Source organism: Ochotona princeps, chromosome 16, assembly GCF_030435755.1.
Source record: "Ochotona princeps isolate mOchPri1 chromosome 16, mOchPri1.hap1, whole genome shotgun sequence".
NCBI lineage: Eukaryota > Metazoa > Chordata > Mammalia > Lagomorpha > Ochotonidae > Ochotona > Ochotona princeps.
The window spans coordinates 47,857,488-47,885,229 of record NC_080847.1 but is presented as its reverse complement, the minus strand read 5'-3'; the positions used below and the strand labels follow the sequence as shown (position 1 = coordinate 47,885,229).

The window sequence follows — 27,742 nt, the reverse complement described above, 5'->3', positions numbered from 1 at the left end:
CTACCGTGCTGGACCCTATTCATTTATTTGAAAGGCAGAATAAAAGAGAAGGAGACAGAGATCCCATCTGCCATTTCACTCCCCAAAAGGCCATAGTGTCTGGGACTGGGCCAGGCCGGAGCCAGGAGCCCAGAACTCCATCCAAGTCTTCCCTGGACTCCATCCAGGGGTCCAAGGATGTGGGCTCTCCTCCACTGCTTTCCCAGACACATTAGCAGGGAGCTAGATCAGGAGCAGAGCAGCCAGGGCTTGAACCCTGCCTCCCATATGGGATGTAGTGTTGTAGGTGGCAGCTTAGCTCACTGCAATCCAAAAGGACCTTGACTCCGGCCCCTTGTGCTTTGTTTCCTTGAAAATACTTGTAGTCATAGCCTGTGTCTCATCACCCCGGTATCTCCGTGGCTGTGGCAAGGCTCTCCTCTCTGTTAATTCTTCCAGTTCTTGGATTTCTAGCAAGAATTAGAAGGCCTGATATGGGAGTGTGCCATGCCAGTGGGATATTTGCTCCCTCCAGTGCCTCGGGGGACGTTACTAATCAGGACAAGATCTGAGCTTGTTCTGCTTCTCTGGCAGGGCAGCACAAAGGTAAGCTGGGCGTTCATGGGTGGGCTCAAGAGCTGATTCCTGGTTAGTTTTTTTCCTACTTTGAGAGAGAGTGACACTTTTCAGGCCAGTCTCAGGAGGCCTGGATTTAAAAATATATGTATTTCTTTAATATTGATGACATAGCTGAGGGGTTGAACACTCATGTGGGCCTCTGATTGGGTACATTAGGGTGGAGGGAAAAGTGGGTGAAATAAACATTTTCTTTTTTTCTCCCGTGTCCACGGCAGGGTAGAGGAGGGAGTGTACCATACTTGCAGTCCAACTACATTAGCACCCGTGGACAAAGACAGGTCCTTTGATGTCACCTTGGAGACCCCAGATGTGGGGAAGAATGTTCCAAAGTGTTGCTTGAGTGGTCTTGATTATTCTGTTAACACCAGAGGTGAGAAATTCTTCCTGAGGTCTGTTGACTGATCTAAGTCAGCATCCTCATCAGAAGATGAAAAGCAGGACAGGTTGAACAACACTCCTAGCCAGGCTTTGCAGCAAGCACCCAGGTCCTTGGACACACTGACTGGGGATTTTACCTTTGTCCCACTCAGTCCCAAACTGTCTTCTGAGTTAGAAAATGGCTTCTGAACAAAGGGGGACATTTGAGTTTCAGACTCTCATCTTGCTTATCTGATTTTGGATCCTTCTGTATTTCTAGTACTTCTCATACTTTAATAATTATTTTTTCTCATGTTTTTCACTCTCTGCTTTTTGGTTTCTTTCTCTGCCTACTTAGAATACCATTACTGGCAGCAGAAGTTGGATATTTTTTCTCTCCCACATAATTAGTCTCATTTAATTTCTTATCTTTTCAGAAATGAAAATAACTGTTTTTTCTCCTGATATCATAAGTTAAAAATATTCTCTGTGAAAATTCCAAATAAAGAACAAATATAAATCATCCAAACCTATTGTCAGAGTTACCCCCACTCAAGCCCATTGATGACACATTGCTATTTTCCTATACACTTGTACAGTTTTTAATATTATTATTATTTTACTGGGAAGGCAGATTTACAGAGAGATGGAGCGACACAGAAAAAAAATTTCATCCACTGGCTCACTACCCAAGCGGCCACGACAGCCTGAGCTGAGCTAATCCGAGGCCAGGAACCAGGAGCCTCTTCTGGGTCTCCCATGCGGGTGCAGGGTCCCAAGGCTTTGGGCCATCTTCAGCTGCTTTCCCAGGCCACAAGCAGGGAGCTGGATGGGAAGTGGAGCTGCCGGGATTAGAACCGGCACCCACATGGGATCCTGGGGGATACAAGGTGAAGATTTAGCCACTAAGCTATTGTGCTGGGCCCTGTACACATTTTTGTACAAACTTCATACCAATGCTATCCTTTGTCTGTCCACGCTGTTGGGACCATATAGGTTATATGTCCCATCTTGGCACAGGCCAAGATGGGACACTGATTTTATTGGTCAGCAGCCTGAGTTGCACCCTTGCTTGGCTTTGTCCACTGTCATTTCAATATAAACACATGTATGTGCATTTATAAGGAATTCTTTGGGGCTACTGTTTGGGTCCACACTTCGCTCTCATCCTTATTCCTGAGGAATTGGCCTGTGGTTACCAAAATCCACAAAAGCTCAAGTCCTTATGTAACATGGTGTAACACTTGCGTAGAAGCTACGCACACCTTCCCAAAACACTTTGGATCTCTCTGGATTATAGTGCCTCACTGTTACAGAAAAAGTAGTTCTACCATATTGTTAAGCGAATAAAGACAAGGAAAAATGTCTTTGTTCTGCATGGATGCCATTTTACATATTTATTTATTGAACATTTTCAGTCCATAGTGACTCTACTCACATCATTGCACCTGCCTTTTTTCAATTGAAATTCGTTTAAATCACCTTACAAAGTGCTCTTTTATCAGTAATGCTGCATTCTTTATATGGATGAACAGCAATGGACAGAAACTTCAATTGTATAGATTAAATTTGTATTAAATATAAAACGCCTGGGCCCGGGGCCTTGTATGCGCCGGGATCCCATATGGGCGCCGGTTCTAATCCTGGCAGCCCTACTTCCCATCCAGCTCCCTGCTTGTGGCCTGGGAAAGCAGTCGAGGACGGCCCAAAGCCTAGGGACCCTGCACCCACGGTGAGAGACCTGGAAGAAGTTCCTAGCTCCTCACTGCGGATCAGCTTAACTCTGGCCATTGTGGCCATTTGGGAAGTGAACCAGCAGGCAGAAGATCTCTCCCTTTTTCTCTCTCCCTCTTTTCTCTGTAAGTCTGACTTGCAATTAAAAAATAGTCTTTTAAAAATATATTTATTTGCGATTTTCTATTTGGAAGAGAGAGAGATCTTTCATCTGCTGTTTTCTTCCCAAATGCCCACAACTGCCAGGCCTTGGCTGGGTCAAAGACAGAGACCCAGAACTCCTTCTGGGCCATCATCTGCTGCCCCCAGGCTCATTAGCAGGAAGTTAGCTTTTGTAGCCAGTTTCCTGCTGTGTCAGTTTCAGGGCCACTTTCCTTTTAGCCAAGAGGAAGGACATAAGCAGGAAGGGTTCGTTGTTGACCTTTAGCATTGCAATGGGCAATGGCCACTTCGTTTCTACCACATTCCATTGGCTAGAAGATGATCTGTCTCCTAAGATGCTGAGTCTCAAATCATGCACCCAATTATAGATAGTTTTTTTAAAGTTTGTTTAGTTCAAAGGTAGAGTGACACTCCAAGGTAGGAGGAGAGAAAGGAAGAGAGAGAAATAATTTTTCATCTACTGGTACCTTCTGCAAATGACCACAGTGGCTCGGGCTAAGCCAGACCAAAATCAGGAATTCTATTCGGGTCTCTGGCCTGGAAGACAGGGGTCTGAGTACTTCTGATATCAGCTACTTTCCTAGGCTCATCAGCCGGAAGTTGAACCAGATATGGAGCAACCAGGACTGGAACCAATTTTCTGATACTGGATGACAGCAGTAAAAGCGGTGGCTTAACTGATGCAGGCCCCTGTCCTCCTGTAAGCTTTGGCAAACCACACAGCCATTAATCATCACCACAGTCATGCAGAGGAACCCAGTGTCACATACACAAACACATACACACACAAAGCCTCCCTCATGTCCCTTTGTAGTCAGTCCACCGCTTCTACCCTGTCACTGCCAAGCACAGATCTGATTTGTGTCCCTGAAAGCACTGTCTTTTCTGTAGTGTCATGCCAATGGAATAATATGGAGTCTGCAGCTGAAGCCTGGTGTTCTTCAGCTGGCACGCGTCATTTTGCGGACTGGCTTAGGCTGTTGCACATATCAATAGTCCATTCCGTGCCGTTGTTGCATATTACTCCTTTGTTTGGATTGACTACCTGTCCATTCATTCACCAAAGAACACTTGGGTTTTTTCCAGTTTCGGGGACTTATGAATAAGGCCACTATTCACATAATGTTCTGGTTTTTATGTGAACTTGACTTTTCACTTCTCTTTGGTAAATACCCATTAGTGGGATTGTTGTTCTGACAGTAAGTATGTGTTGAACTATGAGAAATGGCCAAACTGTTTTCCCAAGTGTCCAATGCAAATGACAGGAGTCTTAGCAGAATACCCTGGATGATGCTGGCCGTGGAGATGTGGCATCTGTCTGCCATGATGGCAGTGGGGTCTCCATGGCCCCAGGAATGTTTTGCTGGCCCTTATCGGCTTCCACGAGATCCTGGAACACCCCCTCTTTTTTGTTCGAAAACATCTCAGTGGCTTCCACTGTGTGCAGCCCCTAGCCCTGATTGCTGGGTTTGGGTCATTCCAGAACCCTGGGTTAGTCTGCCAGGATCAGGGATGGACACATGTAAACCCTACTTTCCAGATGTGGGTTCTGTGAGATGAAATAGGAGAAGGGTTGACGTAGGAACACACCACAGATCTCTGTTGTACCGATGGGAATTACATACCCTTTGTCTTTAATATGGGTTTTCCTAGACCAAAAGAGGGTTTAAATGCATGTCAGTTCCTTGGGAGGTTCGGAAAAGACTGGTAAGACAGCGGGGACACAGCACAGTGCTGTGCAATGGCAAAATAAGCTGCCTACACAACTTCTAATCCAGCTCCCTGCTGGCAGCCTGGGATAGCAGTGAAGGGTGGCTCAAGTTCTTGGAACCCTGCATCCACATGGGAAGCCCAGAAGAAACTCTTGGCTTCTGGCTTCAGATTGACTCAGCTCCAGCCATTGCAACCACCTGGGGAGTAAACCAGTGGACAGATCTTTCTGTCTCTCCTTCCCTCTCTAGCTTTGCCTTTCAAAGAATAATAATAATAATAAATCGCTTATGAAACACTGGTGGGGAGTAAGCAAGAGAAACAGGGAAGGGCACATCAATACAGGCTGTGTTCTCTAGGACATTAGGTGCTTAATCATACTGAGGATTTCTGGAAGATGGTGAGGACAGCACAGCCTGCAGTTGTCTTTTTCGGGGGGCAGGAAAACCTGGGATCCCAGAACTACAGGTTGAGGGCTGCTCTCAGGGTCATCCACTCCTTGACCTTCCCGGCATGCTCCATTCATGTGCGGAATGCAGACCAGCAGTAAGAGAGTGCCCAGGAGCAAAGCCACTGTGTGAGCAGGTGGACACCAGACGGCATGCTGGAAGTGGAGGAGCTCTGAGAAAACAGGGGTGCGGTCCCTGTAGGCTTCTTCTAGGGACTGTTCCCCCATCTCTTCCCTCTCAGTGTTCTCGTGGCGCTGGCCATTTTCTTGCAAAGCTCACCCCCGTTTTCCTGTAATTGAATCATGGGTGAGCAGGTGATTTGCTCTGAGCCAATGACATCCCTCCCCCAGGGGCATGATCTTTCTTATAAGTCTTACTTCTGGTATTGTAGTGTGGCAGCACCAACATCCCATATTGGCACTGGTTCCTGTCCTGTCTGCTCCATTTCCAATTCAGATCCTCGCTAATGAGCCTAGGAAAGCAGCAGAAGATGGCCCAAGTGCTTGTGCCTCTGCTACCCATGGGAAGGACCAAGACGGATCTGTCTTCAGCCTGATCTGGCCTGGCCTTCATAGCTAACTGAGCTAACTGGGCAGTAAGCCAACAGAGGGACGATTTCTCTGTCTCTCTGCTCTGTAACTCTAAGTCAATATATCTTTACCAAATAAACAAATAAAATTATGATTCCTGCAAGAGTACCCCAAGATGGCTGAAACTGCAACTTGGGCAGGAGCTGAAGGGAGGAAAAGTGAGGCTGGCATAGACAGAGCAGCCAAGCATGGGAAGAGAAGCTTGAAGGCCCTGGATCTGTTCTCTTCGATCTGCTGCTAAAACGCCCAGCCCGCCCTTAGAACATGTCTCTCAGGCTGGGGGTGAGGCACGGGGGTGGCTAAGTCAGCAGCTGCCATGACTAATTGAGGAGAGAACCAATGGATGGAGGGCCTCTCCTTTCTCTCTAAGTGTTTTTCCAATAGACAAGCAAATAAAATATTTTTAAAATGCATCTTAAGCTCAAGCCTTCATACATGTCATCCTCTTGATTCAGCATGGTCCAGCACCCTACCCAAGCCCTCGGTGGCCTGTTGGTGCAAGGTTGGCTGTACCAATGAAGTCTCCAAACAGTGCTATTTCCAGTGCCCATGACTTTGTAACAGGACCCCTTGCCTGCTGCAATGGGGAGGCTTAAAACAACGATGTGTAGGACCCCATGAGACGGTTCAGTAGCTAAATCTTTGCTTTGCAAAATGCTGGGATTCCTTATGAGTGCCGGTTCATGTCCTGCCTGCTCTACTTCCCATCCAGTTTCCTGATTGTAGCCTGGAAAAACAGTCTAGGATAGCCCAAAGCTTTGAAACCCTGCACTCACGTGGGCTTTGAATGGGTTTAGCTCTGGCCATCGTGGCTACTTGAGGAGGGAATGAACAGGTGGGTGATCTTTCTCTCTGTATCTCCTCCTCTCTGTAACTCTGCCTTTCCAATGGAAGTAAATAAATAAAGATTTATTTTTTTTTTTGGAAAGCAGATACACAGAGAGAGGAGGAGAGGGCTACATGGGCACCTGGAGCTCCTAGTGGGGCTCATCCACCTGGGCCTGCTTTCACTGCCTTCCTGGGAGCATCAGCAAGGAGCTAAACTGAAAGTGGAGCAGTTGGGACTCAGATTTGCATATGGCAGTGTAATAGCTGTGCCAGTGTTGGCCCTCCATTACATTCTTGATCAAAACCATTCACAAGGCCAGCTCAGATGAAGGGAAGGGAAAGTAGACATCACCCTTTGATGCCAGGAAAAGGTACACTTATTGGGAGGCAGGTATTCTTGGTGACTATCTTGAGAGACACCTGTCCTGATTGCCTTAAAAAGGTAGCAGCTCCTGGCTCCTGGCTTTGGATCAGCACAGCTCTGGCCATTGCATCAGCTGGGGAGTGAATCAGTGCATGGAAGATCTTTGTCTCTCCTCTCTATATATCTGACTTTCCCATAAAAAAGATAAAATAAATCTTTTTTTAAAAAAAGAAGGTGGCAGCTTCCAGCTAGGTCTGGACTCTGGACTCTGGAATCAGAGACAAGAGGATTCCTCTCACTGTGCTTAACAGCACACTTCCTGTGGTTGCCCATAGTCATTCTTTGCCGACCTGTCCCATGGTAACTTGAGTCCTACAAGAGTTGCTTTTGCTGAAAAGTCCACTGTAATGTGTTCCCAAAGTCCCTGCTAAAACCTTCGTGTGAAGCCTAAAGACCAGTTCAGACTCCCTGGGGAGTCCCTGTATGGTTTGTTTCAGAGCGAAGTGCTACACATCCTTTGAGGCCTGAGCAGCCATCTTTGAACATGTGAGGGGCGTGACACACCCTTTGTCAGAGGGATGTGGAGGAAGTAGGCAGGCGGTTAGGCAGGAATGGATGAGTTGGGAGATTTTCCCCATGACTTTCGCCTTACAGCCCTGAGCTGGGACTCCAGGGCTGCACATCCACTTTCCCAGGATGCACCTGTGTCTCATCAGAGACTGGGAAAGAGGTGGCGCCATGATGGCCTTGTGGAGGTTAAATTCCATGTGGAGACACCACCGAGTTTCTAGAAAACGTCATGCACCCTAACCCCACCCAAACCCCACCCTGTTTGCATAGTCAGTCAGGGGTGCTCCCTGACCCCATACCGGGGCTGCTGCTCGTGGAAACTTCGGCCTTCCTGCCCTTTGTTTTTCCCGTCCCCTGGCCATCTCCCACATTCTCCACACAGGCAGGCTCTCTGGCTCTCTTGGCAAGTGTTTCTGTTGGTGGGGTTGTCCATACTCACCCATGAAATGGATTCTGCCTCTCTCACTTTAAACAAATCCTGCTCTCAGTTCTGCTCACCATTTAGTTTCCACTTTGAATCCTTGTCTCCTTCGGGGCAAGCTCTTGGAATCAAAACCAGGAAACACATCACTCCCCGTAATCAGCGGGCTTTCCCCACGCCTTCCCTCTGCCCCTGTGATGTTCCGTCACTTGCTTTTGCCCGGCTCTGCCCCATGTACTATGCCCCCGCCGATTCCTGACCTCCTTTCAATGTGGGCTTCAGAATGATCCATTCCTGTCTCTTGCAGGCTTATAGTGGATGACACATGTCCTCTTGCTTGGAAGGTGAGACCAGTGGTTTTATAACAGGGACAGAGGTGCAAGGAGGAGCTGTGTAAGACCTTCTCTGAGGCTATGGGCCTGAGTGCTTTCTGTCTTGTTGAGTTTTCGTCCTTTCTGTGTCATCCCTACTTCCTTGCTCCAACACGACCCCTCACACCTTCATGTGACAGTTTGTGAGAGCGAGTGTTCAGTCCAGCAGTTCAAGGTGTTACTTGGGACACCTGTACTCCACTTCATATCCTGCTCCTGTGCTTCCACTCTGGGTTTCTGCTAATACAGACCACCCTGGTGCGCATATGATGATGGCTCAACTACTTGGGTCCTGCCACACGTGTGGGAGAGCAGGATCGAGTTCCTGGGTCTTGACTTTGGCCTAGCCCAGTGCTCAGTGCTATGGGCATTTGGAGAGTGAACGGACGGATGGGTGATCTCTCTGCCTCCTCCCTGTTTCTCTACCTTTCAAATAAAATGAACACAACTAAAGTGTGAACATCATTTAAATTCCAGCCAGCCGGAAAATGGAAGGTTGTGATCCCAAAATCACCTGCCTCACTCCCCACATGACCTCTCAGGTGGAATGAAATCACACGTCCAGTCCAAATGCAAATGAAGTTGGAAAATACGGCCTTTGGTCTAGTGTCCCTGGGCCCTGCTCCAAACGCCGTGGCAGAGAGGCTGGAGCATGTTGAGAAGTGCCAACAGTGTTTATTTTTCCATTTTGAGAATTGTGGCGAAATACACATAAACAACATGTACTAGCTTCAATGCTTTTTTTTTTTTTTAGATTTATTTTTATTAGAAAGTCAGATACACAGAAAGAAGGAGACACAGAGAAGATCTTCTGTCTGCTGATTCACTCTGCAAGTGACCGCAGTGGCCGGAGCTGAGCCAATCCGGAGCCAGAATCCAGGAGCTTCTTCTGGGTCTCCCACGTGGGTGCAGGGTTCCAGGGCCTTGGGCCAACCTCGACTGCTTTCCCAGGCCACAAGCAGGAAGCTGGATGGGAAAGTGGAGAAGCCGGGATTAGAACTGGTGCCCATATCAGATCCTCGTGGATGCAAGGCGAGAACTTTAGCCACTAGGTTACTGCCCCGGGCCCAAGCTTCGTTACTTGTAAGAGTACAGTGTGGTGACATTAAATGTATGCATGCTATTGTACAACCATCACTTCCATCTATCTCTGGAACTGAAAACTTCACACCTGTTCATCACTCACTCTCCATGCTCCACTCCCTACAGACCCTGGCAACTAGAGCAGTTGCATCGTCTGTCTCTACAAACTTGGCCATGAGTCTCACATACGTGAAGTCACACAGTACGAGGTTTAGCCTTTTTGTTTGCCACAGGTTTCATCAAGAAGACAGAGTGAATGTATCTGGGACATTCCTCGGCCTCCTTGGAGCTAGGGAGCCAGCTTTCATTTAGTCCAGTACCCACAGAGTATCGGTGAGCACGCACTGTGTGTGCTGGCTGTGGGGCAGTAAACAAGGCAGAAAAGTCCCTGTGCTCACAGAGTTTCCGTTCCAGAGGAAATGGTGGACAGTAGAAATGGAAATGCCTAAGAATTTCAGGCGTGACCGAACCAGGGCAGAAAACGAAACTGGGGTGTGGTCAAGTGAGCTCAGCAGTGGTGGTTATGAGAGGCCTCTGCAAGAGTGAACTTGGCACCGAGATCCAGGGCAGAGCGGTGCGGAGGGATCAGGGACACCAAGATTTGGAAAGGGGGGACGCTAAAGAAGGGGCCACTGTGACTGGCTTCCTGCTGTCAGGATGGGTAGTTTAGAGACAGTGGCTGCTCCCCAGACTCCAGGGTCCTGGAGGCAGAGCTGAGGGTCCAAGAGCTTGGCATGGTCAAATACCTCGTGCTGTGTCCTAACATGACAGAGGGACACGCAGCAGCAGGACACAGAGAGGGACATCAGGCTGAACTTGAGCCATGGCAGTCAACTGCTCCTGGGAGGTAGAGCCTGCTGACTGAATCATCTGTTTTCTTTCTTCTTCCTCCTCCTCCCCTACTTCTTCAGGTTTTTTTTTTTTTATTGGACAGGCTGATTTACAGAGAGGAGAGACAGAGAGAAAGATCTTCCATTTGCTGGTTTCACTCTCCAATCAGTCACAACAGCCAGAGCTGAGCCAATCCAAAGCCAGAAGCCAGGAGCTTCTTCTGGATCTCCCACACAGGTGCAAGGTGCCAAGGATTTGAACCATCCTTCACTGCTTTCTGAGGCCACAGGCAGAGAAATGGATGGGAAGTGGAGTAGCTGGGACATGAACCGGTGCCCATATGGGATCCCGGTGGTGCTTGCAGGTGGAGGACTCAGCCAACTGAGTCATTGTGCCAGGTCATGAATCACTTCTTTTCTAATAAAAGTGATTCTTAAAGAGAGAGGGAGAGAAAAAAATACGAGAGAGATAGCGAGCGAGCATGTGTTCCCATTGCTGATTGACTCTCTAAACACCCCTGTAAGAAGCCAAGAGACAGACACTGGAGCCATGTCTCCCATGTGAGGGACAGGACCCAGGCATGTGAGCCGTCATCACTGCCTCCTTGGCTGTGTGTTAGCAGGAGGCTGGTTTTCAGGAGCCTGTAGCCCCGCCAGATACTCCAATGTAGGATATGGGTATCCTTGCTACAGTCGGCCTTCTCCTGATCACTTCTCCTAGTGTGAATGTTGGGGAAGGCCCTGAGAGGAGGGTCGTCCGCAAGGATTACACACACAGCACCCAGGCACCCGTGGGGTGAGACTGTTTGTCACAGGAGTCGTGCAAGCAGGAGTGTGCCGACATTTCACAGTGACTTCTGCTTGTATTTCCCAAAACACCAGTGAGTGATGCTCAGCCCTGTTTCACACACTGATTGACCGTCATGTCTTTTCTTCTGTGAGGTGTTTGTTCAAACGTTAACACCACAGCATAGTAGGCTAATCCTTTGCTTGCAGCGCTGGCATCTCTTATGAGACACCAGTTTGAGTCCCTGCTGCTCCACTTCCGATCCAGCTCTCTACTAACGAGCCTGGGAAGGGAGTGGAGCATGACCCAAATGCTTGGACCCCGGTACCCATGTGACAGACAGGGAAAACGCTCTTGCTTTTGCCTTCAGATTGGGGAGTGAACTAGTGAACAGAAAATTCTTATAACTCTGCCTTTCAAATAAAAAATAAATTATTAAAAAATTAGCCCATTTGGAAATTTACGTTGTTTGATTAAAAAAAAAAAAAGAATTGATTTCTGGGCTCAGCATGGTAGCCTCAGCTTGGATCCCATATGGGGGCCAGTTCATATCCTAGCAGCCCCACTTCCCATCCAGCTCCCTGCTTGTGGCCTGGGAAACAGTGGAGGACAGCCCAAAGCCTTGGGACCCTGCACCCATGTGGGAGACCCGGAAGAAGCCCCTAGATCCTGGTTTCAGATTGGCTCAGCTCCAGCTGTTGCAGCCACTCCAGTTGGAGTGAAAGCAGCAAATGGAAGCTGTTTCTGTCTCTCCTTCTGTCTGTAAATCTGACTTTCCAATAAAAACAAATAAATCTTTTTTTTTTAAAGATTTACTTATTTTATTACAGTCAGATATACAGAGAGGAGGAGAGACAGAGAGGAAGATCTTCCGTCCGATGATTCACTCCCCAAGTGAGCCGCAATGGCTGGTGCTGCGCTGATCCGAAGCCGGGAACCTGGAACCTCTTCCAGGTCTCCCACGCGGGTGCAGTGTCCCAAAGCATTGGGCTGTCCTCGACTGCCCTCCCAGGCCACAAGCAGGGAGCTGGATGGGAAGTGGAGCTGCCGGGATTAGAACCAGCGCCCATATGGGATCCCGCAGCATTCAAGGCGAGGACTTTAGCTGCTAGGCCACGCCGCCAGGCCCCAAAACAAATAAATCTTTAAACAAACAAAACCATTGATTATTCATTTTCCTTCCATTTGAGAGGCAAAGAGACTAAGAGATTTCCTATCTGCTGGTTCACTGCCCAGATGCCTATGATAGCGGGGACTGGGCCATACTCAAGCCAGGAACATGGAGCACAATCTCCCACCTGAGTGTTGTGAGCCCAGGACTCCTCCCAGGGTCGGCATTAGCAGGAAGCTGGAGTCAGGAGAGGAAGATGGGGCTGGGAGTGAGGGGAGGGGAGCTTCCCAAATAGTGTCTTCACCTCTGTGCCAAATGCCTGCCCTGTCTAATTATCCTACAAAACAAATGAAAAACCTTTGGTAGGCCCAGCCTTTGGCAATAGCCTAGTGGTTAAACCCTTGCCTTGCATGTGCTGGGATCCCATATGGGTGCCAGTTTGAGTCCCAGCTGCTTCACCTCCCTTCCAGCTCTCTGCTTGTGGCCTGGGAAAGCAGCAGAGGATGGCCTAAAGCCTTGGGACCCTGCACCTATGCTGGAGACCCAGAAGAAGCTTCTGGCTCCTGGCTTCAGATCAGCTCAGCTCTGGTCACTCCAGCCATTGTGGACATTTGAGGAGTGAACCAGTGGATGGAAGATCCTCTGCTTTTTCTATAAACCTGACTTTCTAATACAAATAAATGAATCTTAAAAAAAAAAAAAGCTTTGAGAAACTGGGGTGGATGGCCTTCCCCAACTTGAGGCCGGCTGCCTGCCAACCTCGCAGTCCTGCGGATTCTGCAGGCAGGCGCTCTGCCTGGTCTGCTGTTCTATCCTTCCCCATCTGGCTCTGACAGCTGTCTCTGCCTGTGCACCACAGACAGGGTGGTACTGATTGCGAGAGGATTGCAACACTCCACTTGGGGAGCACACACCATATGCCTGTTAGACTTCTCCACACACTCACTATAATCTGGACCAGTACACGTTAGCTAGGGGATCCCGTGGACTCGTGTGGAAGCCTGGACTAGGCACTGTTGGGCTGGCCCTGGAAAGCCTGGCATCGCTGGGGCTGATCCTCTTCCAGACTCTCAGCTCCCTCACCTCCTGCTCTGGCTGCCTGTCTCATGACCATCCAACTTCCCCTTTCCTGAGCACTGGGGCATGCGCCCGTGGGGAGGGGTGGATGAAACATGTAGGGTGGGGGAGGGGCCCTACACTGTAGCCTCAGGTTCCTCCTTCCCCAGCCCTTAGCTTGGGTTCCTACTAAAGTCCTGAGACCCTGCCTCCTCCTGGGCAGCCTGGTACAGGCCTCCCTTTCTGCCACTTCCTCTTTGGACAAGGCAGCCCAGCCCCCTCCAGCCATCCTCCGGCCCCGTCTAGGGGCTGTGTGCTCCTGTGACATTGCCTGACTCTCAGCCTCTTCCTCCACTCTGCTGCACACTGCTCCATTTCTTCCTCATGTTGGTCTTTTTTCTCCAAAAGAACCAGCTTATTTTACTTTTGTTGGACAGGCAGATTTACAGAGAGAGAAAGAGAAAGATCTTCTATCTGCTGATTTATTCCCCAAGTGGCTGCAATGGCAGGAGCTGAGCCAATCCAAAGCCAGGAGCCAGGGTTTTCTTCTGGGTCTCCCCCATTACAGGGTCCCAAGGTGTGAGGCCGTCCTCAATTGTTTTCCCAGGCCACAACAGGGATCTGGATGGGAAGTGGAGCAGCTGGGACGTGAATTGGTGCCCATATGGGATCCTGATGCATGCAAGACAAAGATTTAGCCATTGAGCCATTGCGCCAGGCCCACAGCTTTGATTCTGGCTCCTGGATTCCATTCTCACCCTCACTCGCGGAGTGACTTCTGGCAAGGGCAGCTGGGCGTGATAAGAATGTCTTCTTGGGAAGGGCGTTATGGGCACCAAATGATGTAACACTTGGGACAGAGGGCCTGTGTTAGTGCCCACAGGCCAATGTCTTCTTATTTGTTTTTTAAAGATTTATTTGAAAGGCAGAGTTGTTGTTGGGAGTGGGGAAGGGAAGAAGAAAAAGAGAGAGAGAGAGATCTTTCATCTGTTGGTTCATTCTCCAAATGACTGCAACAGCCAGGGCTGGGCCAGGTGAATGCTAGGGCCAGGAACTGCAGCCAGGTCTCTCCACATGGGTGGCAGGGACCCTGCATTTGGGCCGTTTTCTGCTGCTTTCCTAGGGATAACAGCTGCTGCATTAGCAGGGAGCTGAAAACTGGTTTTTATGGGATGTTATCACTGCAGGTGGCAGCTTGCCTTGCTGTGCCACAACTCAAACCCCAATGGTTTCCTTTCACTATCCTATGAACATCACAGGATCCCGATGATTAAATGTTAAGTAGTTGTAGCTGATGCCTTAAGAAAAGCTTCCCAGTCCCAGGCTTTGCTTGAGGAGCATGACTGTGCAACCCCCCAGCCACATGATAAAACAGGTTCTGTAACACTCCCAATTTCACAGATGGCAAAACTGAGACCCAGAAAGGTGCAGCGAGCAGCTCAAATTTGTTCAGCTTCAATAAGGCAGAGACGGCTGCAGTCCCAGCTGGTAGCCTCAGCGGCGTCTGACCCCTGATTGTGGATGGTGGTCAAGAGTCGACACATGCACCCTTCATTCTTTCTGTCCGGCCCCTAGGGCTGCGCCGCAGTCCCTGGGGTGGCTGGGCCACTCTTTTCTGATGTTATCTCTCTCTGTCCCTCCTCCTTTCCCACACTGTCCCCTCCTCCCTCTGCCGCCACCCACCTCTGACTTCCTCCTTCACTGGCTTGGACGCTGCGCTGCAGCCCACTGGCCCTTGGTCTGGGGTGTCCGGTCGCGTGCTGGCATCATGGAGGGCCTTGCAGCCCGCAGTAGGCTCCTGTTTTTGCCTCTCCTTCTGACTACAGGTGGTGAGTTGGGGGGGCTTCTGAAGCGGGCTCCTGAGTTTTGGGGAAGGAGTGGGGAGTGGCAGGGTGGAGCAGGAACACTCAAGCAGAGGGATGGACTGGAGCAGGTTCTCAGCTGCCCCACAACTGGAGGGTCTTTTCTGAGCTAGGCCTCCCAACAGTTGGTTTCCTGTAGAAACCAGAGGAGGGGACCCGTGGGTGGCTGCTACAAGACAAGACGCTATAGAAATAAGATGCTCCCAGGGACTTGAGGCCAACCTGCCAGGCCCCGCAGGACGCGGCCCCCCTCCAGCATGCAGACCTGCACCCCATCACAGTTTGGTGCCTCAGTTTCCCTTCCTTTTCTCTCCTCAGGTCTCAGTCCTGTCCAGACCCAGAGCGGTAGGCCCAGCTCTTACAATCCCTCTCCCTTCCTCCCTGAGGTTTCCTCATGTCTGTCTCTTCCCCAGTCTTCCCAGAGCTCCCCCATGCTGTCCCCCACCCCACAGTGACGGCTCCTCCCCTACCTTGTACCAATTCTTAGAATGCACCTGCCCTTCTGTGAGTGGGGGTGTGCTGGCGGGGATCGTGTTGGGAGATCTGGTGCTGACCCTGCTCATTGCCCTGGCTGTGTACTCGCTGGGCCGGCTGGTCCCCCGCGGCCGAGGGACTGTGGACGGTGAGTGGGGCGGGCAGGGCTGGCCTGCGGCACCTTAAGGACTGGTGGTCTTGGTGGAGCAGAGTGAGGGCTGGGTAACCAATGTGTCAAAATGGAGGTGATGAAGGCCCCGATTTCAACACAACAATTCTCTGCCTTGCCCATCTTTGCACCTTGCATCTATGTGCCCCCAGCAGTGACCCGGAAGTCGCGCATAGCAGAGACCGAGTCACCGTATCAGGTAAGCAGACTGGATCTCCTCCCACATCTCACTCCTGCCCAGCGGGAAGTCCCCCACATGCCCTCTGGGGGACCCCTAGAGTATCCCAAACCTGGAAGGGTCCATGGAACATATGTGTCCCAAACCACATGACCTGGTCTGCCCGTGAACTTATGCTCAGGTGGAAAGGAAATAGCAGGATGGTTTTGCCTTGTTGGCAGGCAGGCCTCAAACCCTTCTGAAACAGAACCTGGCCCTAGGACATACTTATTGCTGAAAGAGGCTGCAAAGAGGACACCAGGAGATATAACGCATCCCATGTTGGGAAACTCGAAAGAGGGGAGCCCTATGGTTGCAGAAACTGTTGGGGGGCTGCTGAGAGAATTGGGGAATGAGAATACTACGACCCTTTAAAAGGCTGACAGGAGCTAGAGACTTCGGAAAAATCCACACTGGAAACACACGGGTGTATGCAAGCTGCGGACCAAGTTAGTGTCCTTGAGGCGTCAAACCCAGGACAGGGACAAAAGCAGGGCCCATCCTGCACGCTCCCTCTCTCTCTGCTCCTTAACCCTTTCTGAGGTCCTGTGAGACCCTTCCTTGGTCAGACGCACACGCAGACCTGTTGTTCCTCTCTGATTCCAGGCTTTGGGGAGTCTAGGTCTGCCTCTTCCACCATAGGCTCCCCCATCATGAGCCCCAGGCTCTGCAGGGTCAGGTTCACCACCTGCCTCTGCCTGCTTTGCCTCATTTGTGGGTTTGCTTGAAGTGCAGGCATCTCAGGCCTGTTTCTGTGGCAGACGGAGTGGCTTGGTGGTGCCTGGGAGCAGAAAGGGGAGGGCACAGTATTGGCTGATGTAGCGATTGGTCCAGGAGGGCTCGATGAACACTGGCGAGCATGCTAGAAGCAGACCACAGCAGCAGGACTTACATCCTCGCTGGGGAGACAGCTCCGTAGGCAGTCAACATAAAATGATTCAGGAACAAATCGCAAGGGAGACAAAGCCTGCTGAAGTGACTATGACTGGGGTGGGTGTAAGGGGAAGAAACTCGGAGATGGGGAAATTGAGAAATGCCTCTTGGAGGATGTGACGTGAGCTGAGACCTGAAAGGGGAGAAGGAGACCAAGGGAATCACAAGGGCAAGGGCCCCAGGGCCTGGGACGAGGGAAGGGGAACATGGGCTGGACTTGAATAAAAGTCAGATCTTGTCCATAAAGAAGCTGCTCAGGCGGTGCAGGTCAGAGGAAGAGGAAGGCTGGATGGTGTTTTGAGTTTGTTAAGTGGCCCCTTTGTACTGATGGCCCCTCTCCCTGGCCCCCTTCCACTGATGGCCCCTCTCCCTGGCCCCCTTCCACTGATGGCCCCTCTCCCTGGCCCCCTTCCACTGATGGTCCCTCTCTCTGTAGGAGCTCCAGGGTCAAAGGTCAGATGTATACAGCGACCTCAACACACAAAGGCAGTATTACAAATGAGCCCACACCATGACAGTCACCGACATGACGCCCGGATACAGCCATTCCTGTTGCCCACCCAGTACCCCAGTGTGTCTTCTCCCTTCTGATGATGCCAAATAAACACGGAGCACAAACATGCTGTGTGTGGTGGCAGGTTCCTGGGGGCGGGAGTCAGGGCGCTGGGAGTGGGACCATGCGCGCAGGGACCTCATGTGGACCCAGAACCTGTAAACAATTCAGTGAAAGGGACAGCTTGGGACTCCTGAAGAGGAAAAATAAAACTAGAGAGAATGCAATGGCTTTATTTGATTCCCAAGCAGGGCAAAGAGGGGTGTCCACTTCCCCATCCCCTCTGCTCCCTCACCCTCCCCTCCAGCTGGCCGTGACACCAGGCACAGTCCAGCCTAAGAGGGTCAGATGTCAAACGTGGAAGTCGCAGGAGGGTCAGCCCCTACCAGGCATGTTGATGTAGATTTTGCCATTTTCTGGGGGTGGGGGAGAGAAAGCAGCAGGCCTGACCACCCACCACCACCCCCCAGCTCCCCCTCCCTGGGGACCTGCTGCACCAGGGGTTCCCCCAGGCACCGCCCCCAGGGTTTCCCCAGCACCACCTCCAGGGCTTCCCCTGGAGTCCCAGCCCTGGGACCACCCCCTCCCTGGGGACCTCACTCACACCCCAAGCACCACCCCTTCCCCCTCCCCTCCACCCTCACCTTGGGTAGACCTGTGGCGTGGGCGGGCACACGCAAACACTACCCCCACGATCAGGAGTGACATGACCGCATCAGCAGCCACAAGGCCCACCAGGAGTGGTAGGGACAGGGGCCCACATTCAGAACAGGAACCTGCAGGGGGGGCCAAGACAGGGTGGCTAAGAGGGCTTGTGGACCCACTGTCAGAGGTGAGAGGAGGGGGTGTGTTTTGGTTACAGCGAGAAGGGGAAGTCCTGTGTTGAGGGACGTGGGTCTGGGTCCCCTGGGTCACTCTTGGGGAACCGGAGTGCAGGTGAAGGCTCAGAGAGAGCAGGGGAACCCAGGATCCCGGGGCTGCGGTCAGGCACGTGGGGTACTCCCAAAGAGAGGCAGGGGGCTGGGGTATGGGTGAGTCAGAAAGCAGTGAGGGGTGAGGACAGCCCACGCCCAAGGCCCCATGCACTGCCCAAATCCCACTACCCTAACCCTGATTCAACACGGCTTCCCACTGCTAGCCACACAGCTAAGTCTCACTTTCCACCCCACTCCAGACACCAGCCAGGACGCTTTCCTGGAAACCATCAGGAGTGGCCCCACCCCAGCCCCACCTCCTTTGCATCTTTGATCAGGACCCCCCCCCCCCCGCATGAGCCCCACCACCACACCCTATAAAAAGGACAGGAGCCACCACACCCCCCCACCCTCCAGCCCGTCTGGGAGGAGGGAAATAACCCTTAAGCTTACCTACGCTCAGGTCAGAGTGGCCACTTAGATTCTCAAGAATTCCTGCTTTTCCCTTCACCTCTGTCTACATCTCCCCATTATAGTCTTAGACGCAGGGAGACAAAAACCCAAGTCTAGCTAGGATTCTCAATTCTCACAACAATGGGGGGCCCTGCTTCCTCCCCGGGGTCTTAGTTACCCAGCATGGCCCAGGGGTCCTCTGAAGTGGGTAGGATTAGTGAATAGGGGAAGAGGAACTAGTGCCGCAAACAGCCACTGTGGTGTGCTAGGGATTCTGGCCCAGCCTTAGGAACCGAAGCTTTAGGGACCTAAAGAGTCAAGGGCAACAGAGAGGCAGAGACTCTCACCTGGGGATGTCTGAGCTGCAATCGCTGTGGAAAGACAGAGAAGTGCATGAGTGGGGAGCCCCAAGGCAGGGTTCAGAGAGGGTGATGCCCTGATGTGCCCCCTCTACCACCAGCCTGGAGGTCAGGTGGGCTAGGGGTGCCCGGTAAGGAGGAAAATGCCCAGTGGCTCAGAGGCCGCTGCACAACTTCCCCCAGCCTCCAACCCCACAAAGACCCAGGCCCAGGGATGGAACTGGTCTTCAGGAAAGTGAGGAGCCCCCAGAGAAGGATCTGCCCTCAGCACCTGTCCCTTTGATGTCACTTAAGCCACCTTCTCACCAGTTACCCTGCCTGTCATCCCCACGCCCACCCATCCCCTCTTCCCCCACAGGCTTCACCTGGCAGTAAAAGCAGGAGTAAGAGCTGGCCTGCACGGCCCATGGTGTGCTGGGAGCTGGGGGACCTGGCAAAGGCCTGGGGTCCAGAGAAGGCTGGAGGAAGCGTAGGGGAGCAGGCAGCGGATGTCACCCTGTTGTCACCAGGGCCCCCTACTTCCTGTGCGTGTGGGGTGTCCTTGTGACTGCCTTTGGGGAACAAGCTGGGTGGCTGGGGATGAGAGAGGCAGCTATGGCTGCCAGGTGAGGGTGCAGGGGGGCCAGGAGTAAGAATCTGCGAATTTGTGGAAGGTGGAACCAACCAAATTTGCCCATGGGATGGGATGGATGTGGCTGGGTTGAGAAAAGGATCTGGCATGACAGAGGCTTCTGGCCAGAGCAACTGACGAGATGGGTGTCCACCAGCACAGGGAGGGGCCAAAGCGCCACGGCTGACACGCCTCCTCGCAGACATGCGAGACACCCACGGTACTGAGGACAAATGGGTCTGGGGATGTCACAGGGTAGGAGTGGGTGGGGAGTGGCTGATGGCTTAGGGATGGCATTTAAAAGCCTTGGCACTGAGTGGATCACAAGGAAGTGAGCACACAAAGACTCCCCACCCCACCCCAACACACACACACACATGCACACACACATACATACACACACATACACACACACACACACAATGGGGAAAAAGGAGGAGCCAGCCAGGAAACTGAGACAGAGGAGCCAGTGAGGACAGCAGACCCAGGAGAGCATGGGAGAAGGACATCATGGTCATGGTCACTGCTCTGCACTGCCACCAAGTGGGAATCGAGAAAGCCTCTGGCCCCAAGGTCAGCTCCAGGCTTGGGAATGCCAGTCTGCTCCCTGCCGGCTCTGTCCCAGAGTGCAGCCCAGGGGCTCCCCTGATGTAACCCCTCGCTCACGTGCTGAAAGAATGCCTGAACCCTGACATAGCACAAGGACATGCAAGCAAGAGGGAGAGATTGAGACACCTGTTGGCTCTCCAATTTTCTAAGAGATAATTGAAGTTTTTGGAAATTTTATTGCTACTTATTTGAAAGGCAGAGACCGCCGTTTTTCATCCCCTGGTTCTATCCCTGAATGCCCACCACAGCTGGTGCTGCTGGACCAGATGCAAGCCAGAAGCTGGAAGCGCCATCCAGGTGTGCGGGGGTGGGTGCGGGGCAGGGACCCCCGGGGCTGAGCCGGCTGCCCCCCAGGGTGCGCATTAACCGGAAGCTGGAATCCCGAGCCCAGCCCCACGCGGCTCCTTGATCAGCCAAGACCCAAGACCTCCCTCCACCACCACCACCCCAGACCCAGGTTGTTAGGACTCCCAGCCTCCTCCCTGACCAGGACTCGGGAGTCAACACCGGCTGCCCCACCCCCAGCGGAGACCGAGAAGTCGGGGACCCTCGACTCCGCCCCTCCGGGAGACCCAGTGTCAGCCGCTCCTACTTTGTGGGTTCACCCGAGCCGGACGCGGGGACTCCCGGGCCTGTGGGCGGGGCCTGACCACGTCGGGGCGGAGCCCAAACCCCAATTTAAAAACTTCGCGGGGGTGATCTGGTTTAAGATCGGGGGACCCCGGCGGCGGCTCCGCGGGGAAACTGCGAGACTGGCGCAGCGCCGAGGCCGCGGCCCTGGGGGGCCGCCATCCGCGCCTCGCAACCCCCGAGGTAATGGAATGGAGCGTGGGGGAGGCACGGGCAGCTGCAGAGGTGGGGGACTGGAGCCTGGACTCTAGAGTTCCCTGAGAAACCGAGCTGGAGCTTTAGGTCCCGGGTGCTGAGACTGGGGGTACCCGGGGTTGGAGGGGAGGGGGTCCAGGGCTCCTGGATCCGGACCGAGAAGGGGCTGCGTTTCTGCGCTCCCCAGCCTCTGGGGACGTAGGGGACTGGGAATCCGGAATGTTGGGTTCCAGGGGTGAAAGGCCTGGGTCTTTCAGTGGGAAAAGAAGGGGGTCGCGCCTGCGGATCCTTTCGGAGAGAGGGCTGAGCTCGGGCTCGCCCCAGTGGACGCGCTGGTCTCGGGGGGGCGTGGCCTAAGCTCTGCCCCTGGCCTTGGCCCGCAGAGGCGGCGCCTGGCCACGGGTGTCCACACTGGCCGTGACCCTGGCCGGGCCCCGGGTTTCCCGCGTCGCCACCCGTCCAGGGTCTCCGGGCTGGGCAGGAATTCCCCACGTGCGGGGATTCCACCAGCGCCACGCTCGGCCGCGCGCCCCGCCCCGCGCAGCCGGACACCTGCAGCGGCGCAGAGCCGGCAGGGGCCCGGGAGGGACGGAAGATTCCCTTGCGTGTGCAACGCCATTACGTGAGCGCGTTGTCGCGGCTGGGCTGTTTCCGAGCTTAACTCTTCCTTGGCCGGAACCCCAGGCTCGGAAGGGGTGAGGCTTGAGAGACCTGGAGGCCTGTAGGGTGCCTGGGACTCCGGATGCTGGGACTCTGGGCCCCCGGCTGTGTCTGCAGGATGGGGGCGGAGGGAGGGGCCGGGCATAGGGACTCCTGCCTGGGATGCGCAGGGAGAAGGTGGGGGAATCGAGCTTGGGGCCCCTTGACTTCCAGGGGAGTGTATGGGGTGGGGGTAGGGGTGGGGAGGGTTTGCTTAAGCACAGCCATTGCAGGCAGCCCAGAAAGAATGGTTCCCCAGGGAGTGATGTACAGAGACCCGCAGAGCCTCTAGCCTAAGAGACCTAGGGAGTGGGATTTTTTTTTTCTTCTTAAAGAAAGTGAGGGGAGCTTCTGCGGGGAGGGTTGGGTGGAGGGATGGGAGCGCTCCTCCCCCATCCCCAGTTTCCACTACGCTGGTGGAAAGTTGGGTCAGAGGGAAAGCGCGGAGTAAAGGGAAGGAAAAGGCGGGGGCGGGCGCCGCACCCCAGATCTGTTGGCTTTGGACTTCCTTCTCAAGGCGGCGCCACCGTGTGCCAGGTTTTCCGCGCGGGAGGGCGAGGGCGAGGAGGGTTGCGCCCACACTTGCTTCCCTCGCGTGATTGGGTGAATCGGACCCCGATGACTTCCTCCACTCCTTCTGCTCCCTCCTCCCCCTCAGTGAGCCGGCACGAGCGCAGCCACTGCCCCACGCAGACAGTGAAGAAGCTCCTGGAAGAACAGAGGCGCCGCCAGCAGCAGCCTGATGCCGGTGGGGTCGCGGTGAGGCCCAGGAACCCAGTGCGTGGGAAAGGCGCATGAGGCCACCATGAGCTGCTCAGCTCCGGGGACCCGGAGCCCTGCCCCATGGGGACTGGTGCTAAGACCTGTGCCCCGTGAGTTGACCCTTGTCCCTTTGTGTTTGTACACTTACAGGGACAGCTCCCACCTCCGCAGCCGCAGCCCCCAAGCGTGCCCCCACCTATGAATGAGGTGGAGGCTGGTAAGTCTGGGGAAGAAAAAAAAATCTTCAGGGTCCCTCAGTTCCCAGCCCCAGCTTGCCCTTGGACTTGACCATCCCAGCTTAGAATTTGGGGGGCTCCAGGGGTTGGGCCCCCTGATCCTGCTTTGGCTGGCTCTGGCTTCCCTGATTCCTTAGAGCCCATACTGTAGGCCTCTAGTGGCCCAGGCTGCCCGTGTTCTGGTACCCCAAGAGATTGGAGGCTGGAACACTGAGTCTTGGAGCGGTCCAGGTGTTAGCCGATTGGCTGACGTGCCAGCTTCTAGGCCCCAGCCCTGGCAGTGACCTCTCTGACCCTGGTAATCAGGCCTGCCCTTGCCCCTCTTACAGGCCATGCTCACTTCCCAGGACACCAGGAGACCGGTGGGCCTGGAAGCCAGGCACCTGCCACAGGCTTTCCAGACTGGGACCCCAACATGCATGCAGCCTACCCAGACAGTACCTACGCTCACCCTGTGCCCGCTGCCCAAGGTTTCCCCACTCCTGACTTCTACCCGCCCTGGGACCCTGGGCGGTCGTGCCAGTTTCCCCTGGAGGTGAGTGGGAACAAGATGCTGAGGGGCCCCAGGCAGTTTTCAGGCCAGGTTTCTGCAGCTGGATTAAGATCCCCCTCCCTAGATGAGTTACCCTGAGGTCTGACAGTTCAAGGTCATTTGGCACAGATGGGACACCTGGCCACTTGGCCAAGGCGTCTGTCTATGTGGGGGAGGGGGTGCCTTGTGGTTAAGGATGGGGAATTTTCTACTGACTGGCTGTCCACATCAACTCTACCCTTTAGGACCACTTGGATGCACGGCTGTATGCAGAACCTCCCCTAGCCCAGGCAGGATCCTGGAGGGCTTCTGGACTCCCCCCGGGACCCCCACAGCTGCCCCCTTCTGCTGGCCCGTCCCTGGACACAGCCCGAGCTCACATGCTGGCTTTAGGGCCTCAACAGCTGCTGGCCCAGGATGAAGAGGGGGACACGTGAGTATGGGGAAGGTGGGATGCCTGCAGACCCCAAGCTCAGTAGAAGGACTGTCTTCACCACTGGCCTCTGCCTGTTCCTAGGCTCCTGCACCTGTTGGCAGCCCGGGGGCTGCGCTGGGCGGCGTACGCAGCAGCCGAGGTGCTGCAGGCTTACAGACAGCTGGACGTGCGTGAGCATAAGGGCAAGGTGAGAGACCTGATGCCTGGACTCACGTCCCAGAGAAGGCTGTGGGGCTCTCAGTTCTGGGGAACCAGATTAACTCCTCTTGTGACTGGCAGACGCCTCTGCTGGTAGCCGCCGCTGCCAACCAGCCTCTGATTGTGGAGGATCTGCTGAACCTTGGAGCAGAGCCCAATGCCACTGACCATCGGGGACGTTCCATCCTGCATGTAGCTGCGACCTACGGGCTGCCAGGCGTCCTCTCGGTATGGCCCACTAATAGGTGGGGCATCTGGGGGTAAACCAGCTGCCCAGCTGCTGGCTTCCAGAATGAGGAAGCCTATGGAGAAGACTTGTTTGTAATTGTACCCTGCCTTTCCCCCAACCAGGCCGTGTTTAACTCAGGAGTTCAGGTTGACCTGGAAGCCAGAGACTTTGAAGGTAGGTTGGATGTGGGCAGGACTGGGGTGGGAGGTTGGCCGAGTGTTCCCATACGGGTCCCTCACTCTCTCCCTTCTGCAGGACTCACTGCCCTCCACACAGCCATCCTGGCCTTCAATGTTGCCATGTGTCCACCCAACCTCTGTCCCCAGGGGCTGAGTACCCAAGCCCGAGACAGACTGGCTTGCGTTCAGATGTTACTGCACATGGGTGCTGACCACACCAGTCAGGTGAGCTGGGCTGTGGGTGGCCTGCCTGGAGGTCAAGGGCACCGACCTTGCCTCCTCCTCACTGTGTGACCGCGATCTTGTTACTTCCCTTCCCTAATGTCAAACTGGTAGTGAACTTGGCAATCATCGCTCCTGTTTAGGCAACACAGAGTCAAGGATTACCTCACCAAGCCCTCACAAACACTCCTTCAAGCAGGGGTTGTCACCACTCTATGCATTTTATAGATGAAAAAACAGGTACAGGGAGTCAGAAATATATATATAGAGATTTTTTTATTTAGTTGGAAGGCAGAATTACAGAGCAAAGAAAAACGAGAGATCTTCTATGCAATGGCTTACTCCCCAAAAACATCCAGCCCTGGGCCAGGCTGAGGCCAGGAGCCTGGGACTCCCCTGGGACTCCCACGTGGGTGGCAGGGACTCAAACAGCTGAAGCCATCTTCCACTGCCTTCCCAGGTGCGTTAACAAGGGACTGCTTCAGAAGTGGAGCAGCTGGGCCTTGAACCAGTGCTCCCACGGGAGATGCCAACATCACAAGTGGTGACTTAATGTGCCGTACCACAGTGACAACCCCCATCCCCCAAAATCTTACACAAATTGTGAGTGTCAGAGAGGGGACTGGAACCAAGGAAGTCAGAGGCTCGCGGTGAAGTCACTCTCTCACTTCTGACAGCAGCCTCTTCAGGGGCCGCCCCAGAGAGTGAAACACATTTCGCTGTGGGGGAAGGAAGGTCTGGAGCCAGTTTCTGTGGTGTTGTGTTTCGCTTTCCATTTTTCTAAGAATGTTCTGATTCTCCTGTCTTTCTCCATTAGCTACACCCTAACATAAAAGACCAAAGCCCATCTTTTCCATGAAACATTGATCTGCACCTTACAAAGATGCTTCTTCCAACCCCAGCAGCTCTGTAACACTGCAGACTTGCAAGGCATACTTTTTTTTCCCATTAAAAACAAAATCAGGATCTAAGTGATGCTTTTCCCACCTCTGTTTTCTCACCATAGTGTATCAGGAGAGCGAGGTGGGTGGTTCTGCTCACCCCCTTCATGTTCATGATCGTTCCAGGCTACAAAGGCACATTGTCATAAAGTGTCATTTCTGGAAAGATCTTTCATTTCCCCAAAAAGATAGAGAGAAAGCAGCTCAACAGAACTGGCTGTGGGCTTAGTCCAAAGACTTGTGCCGTCGGACACCTGTCTTTGCACAGTATGGTCCATGTGGGACAGCGTGCCTTCAGTGTGTTAAAAATAGGACCATCAGTGCATGCGCTTGCCTGAAATGCTAAGGAAACCATTCCAGCTAGGGCACAGTTGTGCGAACGGCACCTCCTCCTCACCCTCTTGGCAGGAGATCAAGAGCAACAAGACGGTCCTGCACTTGGCCGTGCAGGCCGCCAATCCCACGCTGGTTCAGCTGCTGCTGGAGCTACCACGGGGAGACCTGCGGACTTTTGTCAACATGAAGGTGAAGTCCTGGGCTGGGAGGTGCAGGTTGTATGAGACATGTCGGGGGAGGAATGATGGGATATTTGGGGGGCTGAGCACTGTGTAGGATGGACACAGAGTTACACGATGCTAGGTGCAGCTTGTAGGGCCATGGCTGGCACAGTCTGCACCCTCATCACATTTCTCTCGCTGTTCAGGCCCATGGGAACACAGCTCTTCACATGGCGGCTGCCCTGCCCCCTGGGCCACCCCAGGAGGCCATTGTGCGGCACCTGTTGGCAGCGGGGGCAGACCCAACACTTCGCAACCTGGAGAATGAGCAGCCTGTCCATCTGCTGCGGCCCGGGCCGGGCCCTGAGGGGGTGAGTGCTGAGCCAGATGGTACAGGGGACACCCTTACTCCAACCAATCCTTTGAATCCCCACCTCAAATCTTATCCAAGCTTCAGAAAGGTACCTCTGACCTCAAAGGGGTGCCCCTTGACTTTGAGGCTAACCCTGACCTCAGAGTAGGACCTGCACTCCCAACCCTGAGTCTCAGCTGCCCCTGATCTCGGAGGCGAGTCCCCAGTGCTTCCCTCCCCGCTCGGACCCATGGACAGCTTCTCCCTCCCCTTCACCCCCACTGCCGTTCCCCCACCCCCGACCCTCTCTGTGTGTAATGGCTGCCCTCCACTTCCAAGTCCTGACTCGACCTCTGACCTCCCGAGCCAACAGACCCCACGCAGCCTCTCTCTGCCTCCTGCCTCCATGTGGGGTCCTTCCCCTCTCCCCACGCCGCCTCCCCAGCTTCTCACTGGGCTTTGCCTTGTCCACAGCTCCGGCAGCTGTTGAAGAGGAGCCGAGTGGCACCCCCAGGCCTGTCCTCTTAGGACTCAAACCCAGAACCTGGACTGATTTTCCAGTCCCCACCGTCCTGTGGGACAGCCAGCGTATGCGAATGTTGCAAATCTGTGATAATGTATGTGGAATGCCCTGCCATTGGGGTCTTACATTAAAACCCCACAGTGGCTGCTGGGGGGCAGGGGTTGAACAGTCCCCAATATTTGGGGCAGTGTGATACCCCTCCCCTACCCACAAGGAGCCTTCATGCTGATTTCTGTGAAATCGAGGCCCCTTGTTTGTTTCTATGAAACACCCTCTAGCCCCTGTTGTTTTACCCACTGAGGTTTTTTTGGGATCTTCTACCCCTCACTGAGTCTTTATACCTGGAAATTTAGGTGAAACCCCCTCTATAGTACTTGGCAGTGTCCCAATACCATACCAAGGAGGACTTCCAAGATGGTCCCCTGACTCTCCCTGGGACCAATAGCTGTTGGGTCTCAGCCCCTGAGATGTACGGAGTACCTCCTGGAATTTGAATTCCCCAGTTCCTGTCGCCTCCTAACTCAGCACTCGCAGGTGGCCCTAGCCCAGGCCTCAGCATGCCCAGTGAACCCCTCCCTTGGAACTCTGAATTAAACTCAATTTGGACTAGAACTGCCGTGGTCTGCTCTCTGGGGGCACGGGAGTACAGGAGAGTAGCTGTGATGGCACTGAAGGGATTGGGTGTGGCTGAGCAAGCCTGGGTGGAGCATTGTGCAGCCACCATGGATGTCAAGTCCACATCCCATCACCCTCACCCTACTCACATACAGGGGCCTGACTGCCAGGCCCACCTGACTGCCTGCTCAACTGTGCATCTGAGCATCGCAAGCTTTGAACACCAGGAGCTCAGGCCTGCTTCTGTGCCAGCTGCCTCCAGCCAGTGACTGATCGGGGGCCCCTGCCCTGCCTGCTGCAGT

The 27,742-nt window shown here is 53.6% G+C and overlaps 3 protein-coding genes across 10 annotated transcripts; 2 read left to right on the top strand and 1 right to left on the bottom strand.

The window, feature by feature from the left end:
* Positions 1–14,715: 14,715 nt before the first annotated feature.
* TYROBP (transmembrane immune signaling adaptor TYROBP) lies at positions 14,716–17,316 on the top strand. 2 transcript variants are annotated; one of them, XM_004595038.3, is made up of 5 exons: positions 14,716–14,870; positions 15,222–15,248; positions 15,391–15,525; positions 15,702–15,745; positions 17,133–17,316. In XM_004595038.3, exons 1-5 carry the CDS (start codon positions 14,810–14,812, stop codon positions 17,196–17,198), a joined length of 333 nt encoding a protein of 110 aa, XP_004595095.2. In that variant the 5' UTR covers positions 14,716–14,809; the 3' UTR covers positions 17,199–17,316. The 2 variants fall into 2 exon arrangements, with proteins under 2 accessions (XP_004595095.2, XP_004595094.2); XM_004595037.3 differs by having other exon boundaries at positions 14,719–14,870; positions 15,699–15,745.
* Positions 17,317–17,462: 146 nt separating this feature from the next.
* On the bottom strand, positions 17,463–19,489 carry HCST (hematopoietic cell signal transducer). The gene is made up of 4 exons (XM_012929797.2): positions 19,341–19,489; positions 18,964–18,987; positions 17,894–18,025; positions 17,463–17,665 (listed from the first exon to the last, which is right to left on the bottom strand). The coding sequence occupies exons 1-4, from the start codon at positions 19,381–19,383 to the stop codon at positions 17,625–17,627; spliced, it is 240 nt and encodes a 79-aa protein (XP_012785251.1). The 5' UTR covers positions 19,384–19,489; the 3' UTR covers positions 17,463–17,624.
* Positions 19,490–20,888: 1,399 nt separating this feature from the next.
* Positions 20,889–27,437, top strand: NFKBID (NFKB inhibitor delta). 7 transcript variants are annotated; one of them, XM_058674749.1, is made up of 12 exons: positions 20,889–21,007; positions 22,377–22,495; positions 22,631–22,697; positions 23,046–23,251; positions 23,494–23,681; positions 23,766–23,871; positions 23,964–24,110; positions 24,234–24,285; positions 24,367–24,515; positions 25,862–25,978; positions 26,157–26,321; positions 26,777–27,437. In XM_058674749.1, the coding sequence occupies exons 3-12, from the start codon at positions 22,679–22,681 to the stop codon at positions 26,828–26,830; spliced, it is 1,203 nt and encodes a 400-aa protein (XP_058530732.1). In that variant the 5' UTR covers positions 20,889–21,007; positions 22,377–22,495; positions 22,631–22,678; the 3' UTR covers positions 26,831–27,437. The 7 variants fall into 7 exon arrangements, with proteins under 7 accessions (XP_058530732.1, XP_058530731.1, XP_058530729.1 ...); XM_058674748.1 differs by lacking the exon at positions 20,889–21,007 and adding an exon at positions 21,505–21,714 and having other exon boundaries at positions 22,377–22,697; XM_058674745.1 differs by lacking the exon at positions 20,889–21,007 and having other exon boundaries at positions 22,015–22,477; positions 23,064–23,251.
* The last annotated feature ends 305 nt before the right edge of the window (positions 27,438–27,742 follow it).

What these genes read in the sequence shown, in the direction of transcription:
- TYROBP (XM_004595037.3), top strand. Translation starts at nt 14,810, where the DNA reads ATGGAGGGCCTTGCAGCCCGCAGTAGGCTCCTGTTTTTGCCTCTCCTT. An exon ending in TCTCCTTCTGACTACAGGTG is followed by an intron (nt 14,871 to 15,221) that starts GTGAGTTGGGGG and finishes TTCTCTCCTCAG; the next exon opens with GTCTCAGTCCTGTCCAGACC. An exon ending in CGGCCGAGGGACTGTGGACG is followed by an intron (nt 15,526 to 15,698) that starts GTGAGTGGGGCG and finishes ATGTGCCCCCAG; the next exon opens with CAGTGACCCGGAAGTCGCGC.
- HCST (XM_012929797.2), bottom strand. Translation starts at nt 19,383, where the DNA reads ATGGGCCGTGCAGGCCAGCTCTTACTCCTGCTTTTACTGCCAG. An exon ending in ACTCCTGCTTTTACTGCCAG is followed by an intron (nt 18,988 to 19,340) that starts GTGAAGCCTGTG and finishes GTCTTTCCACAG; the next exon opens with CGATTGCAGCTCAGACATCC. An exon ending in TGCAGCTCAGACATCCCCAG is followed by an intron (nt 18,026 to 18,963) that starts GTGAGAGTCTCT and finishes CCCCCCCTGCAG; the next exon opens with GTTCCTGTTCTGAATGTGGG.
- NFKBID (XM_058674742.1), top strand. Translation starts at nt 22,094, where the DNA reads ATGGGAGCGCTCCTCCCCCATCCCCAGTTTCCACTACGCTGGTGGAAA. An exon ending in CGGTGAGGCCCAGGAACCCA is followed by an intron (nt 22,496 to 22,630) that starts GTGCGTGGGAAA and finishes GTACACTTACAG; the next exon opens with GGACAGCTCCCACCTCCGCA. An exon ending in CAGGATGAAGAGGGGGACAC is followed by an intron (nt 23,682 to 23,765) that starts GTGAGTATGGGG and finishes GCCTGTTCCTAG; the next exon opens with GCTCCTGCACCTGTTGGCAG.